The following is a 7774-nucleotide window of genomic DNA, read 5'->3' on the forward strand; positions in this document are numbered from 1 at the left end:
TGAAGACATATCAAAAGTAATAGGCTATTTCCGTAATGTAACCAAATTTATGCCTTTGTGAAGCGGCTCAATACAAAATTACAAATTATTTGATTCACCTGTTATGAACAATTGTATTTCCATAGTCAGAATCATAAGGGCATGTACATTAGTTGTTGCTAGGTAAGACATGCATTATGGCTTGCTTTACCTAACAACATGTAGTGTATGCAATTTGCATTCTATTGAAAAAATTCAATTGTTCATAACAGCTAGGTGAATTAAATGATTCATATTCCAGGTACTTAATTACAAGTTAGGTTACATTACGAAAATGGCCTATTTATATAAAGCACTCGTTTTCAATGAATATGAAATATATAGAGATATCAAATATATAAAGATATAAAACTAATAGAAGAGGTTCACACAATACATGGTGAATACAGTAATAATGCTACATGACCAGTGGAACAAATAATATATATCGCAAAACAGTCAATGTTTTGGCTTATTAATAATGGTATACATATACTCTACACAGATATCAATGGTGGAATGGCTGATGAACATTTATCACATTAACAAAGTCATTAATGAATTTATAAAGATTCAAGTACATTATCAATTACAATGTCCATGTTAAAGGAAACATAAAACAGATAACTGTGTAATGCACTATTGCCAATTGATGAATTTTCGAAATGCAACTCGTTCTTTTGTTATGGAGGTAATCCCCTTTTTTAGATTTATGTATACCGTTTATGTAAATATGCATATCCATATATATGTGTGTGGGTGGGCTGGAATTGCGGCCATATGTGAGGGTGAGTGCACACATGTGTGCGTATGTATATAAATGAAGAAGATAGAAAGCCCATATAACATTCTGATACACACAAAAAAATTACATAACCTATATCATCGTCTGCATAAAGTTTGCTATAGGAATACATGTGTTACAGAGCTATGCTCATTTATAATTAAATGACATGTGTTTAGTTTCCATAACATTATCACCAGAAATTATTTAAAATTAGTTCATCATGTTCTGAATATAATTTTCAACTACAACATCATAAGATTATTCTAGGTTGCATACTTTGCATAACCCATCCAGAAAATTAAAGATGTAAACTAATGCATTTTTCTAATGCCGCATTTCTAACTTGAAACATAAACTCACACACAAATCTGGACCTCAATATACGAGAATATATTATGTAATCTCTCAAATATGATATGAATATTACAACTTAGAATAATTTGTGATACTATTTGTACACATCGTACAGTACGAGTTGAGTTGTTCTTCTTCAAATCTACTGTGATTTGAGGCTATGTTGATTTCTCTGCCTATGAAAAAACAATTTGGTTTCCGTGGAATACTTTCCCAACTCCCAAGGGGCGGCTGCTGACCTGAGCTAGTCTACAGCTTCAAACCCTTGTCACTCATAGCAAATAACACATGGTCTGAACTGCAAGACTAGACTGCAACCCACAGATATAGCCATTGGGAAGCGCCACACAAGACACGGTATATTTGGATAACAAGTCAAATGAGAGTCTGCAAGCGCAGACTAGATTAAAGCTATATTGGCAGTTCAATTGGGGGATACATGTAGCATCAATCCTGCATGAAACTTGTGTGCACAAAGCAACCCAGCATGCATATCATGGTCACTCAACCCTCCCCCCCCCCCCCCCCCCCTGGTAAAAAAAAAAGAGGGGCCCCCACCCCAGGCCAAAAAAAGAAGATGGTAACCACAATATACCTTTTCATTTTTGTTTTGCTTCAAGGGGGGGGGGGGGGGGGGGGGGGGGGGGGGGGGGGGGGAGGGGGGGGGGGGGGGGGGGGGGGATGTTACACCCTCACCCTCCCCCTCCCCGCTTATTCGCCGCAAAATATTTTCTCACGATAAAACTAAAGTTTATTGCTCATTACCCCCCCCCCGCCTGCTGGATCCGCCACTGGCTGAAACTATATTAAACAAAAATAGCTTGATTGGTGCACAAGCCCACAGGACACAGATGTCACAGCAAGTTATCGGCCTAATTAACACACAAAATTCATGCAGGATTGGAGCCATTTTCATGATTTCCATGAATGACATTGAAATTCTCTCTGAAGCCTGAGGATGTGCAGAAATGAGCTATGGAAGATCATGATCTAGTCTCGAGGACTTCTCATTCGGCCCTCCTGGGTGCAACCGGCTGGTTTCACGCCTGTATATGCCTGGCAGATGAGTCCAAGTGAATCCGTTTCTGCTTGGTTTTGGATTGCATTGGTGTGAGCCTGGTAGCAAGGGTGGAAGATTTACAGTGGGTTAGAATGGTTTATTGCCATTTGGTCTAAAACCAGTTCATCTACAATACCCAAATTGGCCTATTCCCATATCGTCTACACCCAGGCTGTCTACTATCTACATAGTCCAGTAATCATTTGGTCTAGTAAAGCATAGCGTTGCACATTCTGCTTATGATGATACAACGTCTTTTTTATGTACCGGTATTGGAATCCTGTATCTAAAGACTGTAACACTTTGCAATTCAAACGCACAATAAAGGCATGCTACACATTTGACATAAAAACTATCACTTGTGTTTATTTGAGTATGTTACAATCCCTATAGGCTTCTTAGATATTACTCTGGCTTTAAGCATGGTATACATGAGTATATACTAGTATAACACGTATAAAACACATATACTATAAGAAAATTAAGGACTTTACGAGTGATGGGATAACAACATTTTAGATTTGTTTTGTTTGTTTGTACATATTTTATTTCGTTTTTTGCTTCTAGTTCATTTATCAAGTTCTTATCATAATGCAATTTCGAAATAATTTTTTTAAATCTAATATAAGTTTTGGCACTTGATGCCCGAATCAAACAATATTCTGGATTTCTGGCACCTCTCTCCCTGTCAAATAGAAGGATAATTGGGCATGCTGTTGCCCACATATGGAGATATTCATGCAGGCACTTCGCTGCCTGAAATCATCCTGTTTCTAAATGTTGCGAGCGAGGAAGAAAGACACCTTATTATCTGTAAAAATGTTCCTTCCTCATAAAAAATGTTGTTTTCATGAATTCATGATATTCAAAAATAACTTTTTAAAGCCCATCTGTACTAGTTTGGCTAGGAGGGATTAGACCCCGCCCCCCCCCCCACTCAGTGTTATTTAGGGTACGCATATGCATGTTCCCTCCTTTTGAAAACACCCCCCTAAGTCCGGTGTGTAAAGTCAATACAAGCCGGATTTTTGTGTACTACGAGCCAGACTTTGGTGGGTGAAAAGTACCCCTTTACCGGACATTTTGGTAACACGCAAATTATCCATCCGTTCACGGATGAGAGGGTGGGGCCGGGGATTAGACCATCCAGGGTGGTCACTGACAGGTGGCTATCTCATCAACTCAGCTTTTACTTAACATAAGAAAAGAGGATCATGGGGGACCAATGTTCACCGATTAGGCATTGTTTTCTATATAGAGGGAGCAAGTAGCTACAAGTAGTACAGTAGGGCTTTAATACAACTAAATTTCTCACTCAGCCAACCTCTGGAGTTCAAAAACTGTATTCTTTAATCCCCAAAGTTGTATTCTTAAAAATAAACACGGACTGTTACGCGGATCATTGCCTCTTACAGTTCCTACATACAGGAAGAATTTTTTAATGGATCATTTGCTGAATATGAATATGCATGATTTCGTCAAGACTGTTGTGTTCGATGAACCAATGAACACCCCCAAATTGCTGATGGGAGATGCTTGTAGGATACTTTTTTTTAAATCGTATTTTATTGAGGAAAGTCTTTTTTGCTTTGTACGAAATACGACCAAATCGTACTGGTTGGCAGGTCTGTAGAGATGTCTTGTGGCACTCCAGGGTGCCAGGTTGAAATAAAAGGTGCTCTAGCAAGTATTAGGGGTGTACATCTATGATTGAAAGACATTACTTATGGAATACTTACTCCATTGAGTACAACCCATGGTACATACTCGTGTGGGGGATTCAAGGCCTCTGTCTTAAGGGCCATGGAATGCTCTAGGGCGTTTCCCATAGATCCTTCACTGCAGTTCTGAATGGATGGATATTCAGAGAGGAGGCCCAATTCTTTGGCACACTGGAAAGTGAAGAGACATACATGAACTTAGTGGCTGTAAGACTTTCCAAAACACACAAGTTCTTAAATATAAAGCAAAGCTAGCTAACTAATCAATTTCTTAAATATATAGAAAAGCCTTATGATAGGTCTTGAATCTTAATCTAATTCTTTTTTTCATAATTGTTTCTTCCATTTATTAAAAGTCTACATGTTTTGCATTTCCTCTTCTTCAGAAATATACTTTCTTTCATGACTGACTCTTCTCTCTGTCTCTCTCTGTCTCTGTTTATTATGTCCATTTGGAGAAAAAGGGCAATAAACACAATCCATAATTTACTTCTCACCCTTTGGCGCTTTTGTTGTAGTTTAGTTGTTTTGATTTGTGTTTTTTGTCTGTTTTTAACTATTAGCAAGTCATGTTGAGGATTGACAAACCTGGCTTCCGGCAGTTGCAGGATTGTTAGTTTCCAGGCAGTAGATGAAAGGGAACGCCTTGTCAAAGGGCAGAATCGACAGAGCACAGGTCTCGACGAGGTTTCCGACACATTCCTGAGGTCCGTGCTGGCATGTGTACTGCCATTTACCTGCAACTTCAAGCTCCTATGACGAGAATGAAAGTAAAAGAATTTATGAAAATGGGTTCTAGAATGTAGCCAACCTAATTGAAATTAATCCACGCAATGTCAAATGGCAAGGACTTTAATCTGTGCACTGAGATGCGTATTATACATGTATATGGCTGGCCACTCCCACCATCAAAGTCTGTTTACAATACGTGCGCATAGTCTTGTCATTGCAACTAGAATCCCATTTTACAGCATTTTACTTGACCTAATGTTATAAGGTGCACAGTATTTATCATGCAATATTACATATCTTTCAACTCCGTAAGTTGGCACAGTATATTCTTGGGGTTATATTTGATAACATATACTTATCAATGAATATTCAAATTAAGTTGTCCCCTGATAGATTAGTACCTACATGTATATGGTTGGCAGTTGAATTGAAAATATCGCACTCATCAAACAAAGAATTTGGGGAAGAATTAATGTAAAAAACAGGAAAAAAATAATAATTTGAACAAAAATAATAAACATACAACATAATTTGTTTTGAAATCTGTCTACGGTACATGAAATTAGTCACTTTAGTCTCTATCAAAATAAACTAAAAATGTTAACGTACTATGGCATTTCCATAGGGTACCAAAGTGACATTGACGATGCTTTTAACTTTCTGCCATGCTGGGTAAAGCTCGGTGGTGAGGAGTTGACGGCAGCCAGGGCAAAGGGACTCAAAATAAAGCTCGTAACGCACGAGGGGAGCGTCAGCGGCCTTCTGTTCAGACTGCCATAACAAACATTGCTTCTGAACCTGTAAAATTAGAACATGCATTAAAGAGTAAGAGTCAGAAAATAAGCAGTTGAAATATTGTAGTAAAACTGCCAACTTTTGCTTAAGCCTTAAAGGCTTAAGGGTACATGTTTTGTGGAAAAAACATTGATAAATTTCAATAATCTAGATGCATCACAGCTGTAATTTAGTGTGAAATGATATTCCAACTTCACGAACTTGACTAAACTTTCTTTAAAAAAAGTATTAGTTTTACCATAACCATAACTTTAGAAATCAGGGTAATTAAAACTAGTAAAAATAAGTAATGTAAAACTAAAAGACCCTAGACTGGCCTGGCTTAGATGACAAGAAAATACTTCACCAACACGTGCCTAAATTTTGACAAGATGAGTAGATCTAGATGTTACATGAGATTCACACAAGTCACAAAATAGTTTCAGTTTTCAGTTAAATTTATTTCTCCTCAAGACAAGAGATCAGCAGATTGAAATATAACCAGACAAAGACAATACATAAAGATGAATTTATAAAACGTAAAGTAAGTAAGTAAAAGGAAACAATATGTGGATATTTCGAGAATTTCGAGTCAGACTTAAAGATGAAGTTGAGTTCTGGTCATGCGATTGCATTGTGAAAGAAACGGTATGGAATCGACCAGAAAAGGTTGATCGTCTAGCATATAAGAATTTGTGTGTATTGCAAGGTTCTGGAATCATCAAAATGATAAGAAATTTGGCCAAGTCTTGGTAAAGTTACAAACACCGTACACAGAAAGATGTATATGGGACTACACGAACACGTGGCATAAAAGTCCAACCCCGGAGTTTTACGATGTTACATGTCTATTTAGAATATGAAGGCATTTGAAGAGCCATGCTTTTCAGGGAACATGTCTTATCTAATTTTCTTCCACACTTGCATAATAAGAATGATAACGCTCACAAATTATTTTTCACCTCTTCCCAGAACTCAACCTTCTCTTTAACTTCGTGAAGCTGAAGCCTGGCTTGACTAGACCTAGAGCCTAGATCTACTCATTAACTTACCCCACTCCAGCAAAACATAGAATTTGAATTTTTAAATTATTCTTTAATTTAACATCAGTAAGTTAAAAAAAAAAAGTATTTTACTGCTATTTAGGTGTCATCAATTGTCCCTAAAGAACCGATGTTGAGTGAAATCAGTTGAGTTTTGTACAATGGTGTTTGAAGTGTTGAGAATCAAAAGCAGTTTTACTACACACCCAGCCCAGGCCGGTGATGCTCCTATGTGTGAACTTACCCCACATTGTTCTGAAATTTCTGGTGAGCTGCACCAGAGATTGGGGTGAAACCCGCAACCAAGGACCACTGAAGGTATTATCAATAACACTGCAATGCTAGTGATGATACAAATCCTGCCTGGCATTTTGACAAGTCTTTACACAAAAAACTAAGAAAATTTGTGGAAGTAGAGGCGTTGAACTGTTTAGGTCGGCGTTCATCAATGCAATATGTTTCTGAGAGCGAGGCAGCTGACAGTTAGTTGATCGCCGGTGCGGTTGTAAACATATATCACATGATTACAATCACAATCATGTGACCGACCGGCCGTGCAACCTAGTCTCACTCACTAAATCCGTCTAGAACCCACCTCGCAAACAGTGCAATTTCTGTACAACCCAGACCTTATCATTATTGTGCCCTTCAACGATTCACGGCTCAATAGTTCACAATTTTGTCCCGAATACTAAAAAAAACAGCAACAAACAGGAAAAAAATAAACAAAAACGATTATAGACTCTAATAGGAGCGGTTGAAATCGAGTCTAAAAGTGATGAAATTGTAAATGAATGATAGACGCCAATCAAAACTAAAACATCAACAAACTCTTTGTGTTGTAGCTCCCTCTCAAGACTGATATTACATTAGCTTTAAAACAATGTTTATTGACTACAATCGACTGATTTGCTATTCCCGTTTGGGAATTCTGCATATTCTGATATTTTCATGGTCGCAGCTCCAATTCAAAATTTGAAATATTTGAAAGTTACTCGGGGAGCCCCTCCCCCCCCCCCCCCCCACCCCGTGAACGGAGGGATACCATGCGTGTTACCAGGCGCGGATCCAGGATTTTCGAATGGGGGGGGGGGGGGCCGGAAATTTGAAAATTGCGCATACCGTTTTTTCAACTCAACATAACAATACTGACAAGGTCATATTAGAAGCAACATACCGGTACAATTTTTTTGACATGTTCATCTAGAGGGGAGGGGGGGGGGGGGGGGGGGGCTATAGCCTCTTGCCCGAAAAGTAATTTTCTGGTTTCACAATTCGAGCAAAA

At 38.3% G+C, this 7774-nt stretch overlaps 1 protein-coding gene across 1 annotated transcript; it reads right to left on the bottom strand.

Moving 5' to 3' along the window:
* Positions 1-1930: 1930 nt before the first annotated feature.
* Positions 1931-7009, bottom strand: LOC586684 (gamma-interferon-inducible lysosomal thiol reductase). Its single transcript, XM_786456.5, has 5 exons — positions 6734-7009; positions 5282-5470; positions 4529-4693; positions 3959-4111; positions 1931-2275 (listed from the first exon to the last, which is right to left on the bottom strand). The coding sequence occupies exons 1-5, from the start codon at positions 6857-6859 to the stop codon at positions 2150-2152; spliced, it is 759 nt and encodes a 252-aa protein (XP_791549.3). The 5' UTR covers positions 6860-7009; the 3' UTR covers positions 1931-2149.
* Positions 7010-7774: the final 765 nt, after the last annotated feature.

Source organism: Strongylocentrotus purpuratus, unplaced genomic scaffold (genome assembly GCF_000002235.5).
Source record: "Strongylocentrotus purpuratus isolate Spur 01 unplaced genomic scaffold, Spur_5.0 spur5_scaffold_3, whole genome shotgun sequence".
NCBI lineage: Eukaryota > Metazoa > Echinodermata > Echinoidea > Camarodonta > Strongylocentrotidae > Strongylocentrotus > Strongylocentrotus purpuratus.

Excerpts from the sequence above, each read along its gene's own strand:
- LOC586684 (XM_786456.5), bottom strand. The coding sequence starts at position 6,859 with ATGCCAGGCAGGATTTGTATCATCACTAGCATTGCAGTGTTATTGATA. Across the intron at positions 4,112-4,528 it reads CTGCAACTGCCGGAAGCCAG|TGTGCCAAAGAATTGGGCCT; the intron begins GTTTGTCAATCC and ends TTCACTTTCCAG. Across the intron at positions 2,276-3,958 it reads CATGGGTTGTACTCAATGGA|GCTCACACCAATGCAATCCA; the intron begins GTAAGTATTCCA and ends CCTTGCTACCAG.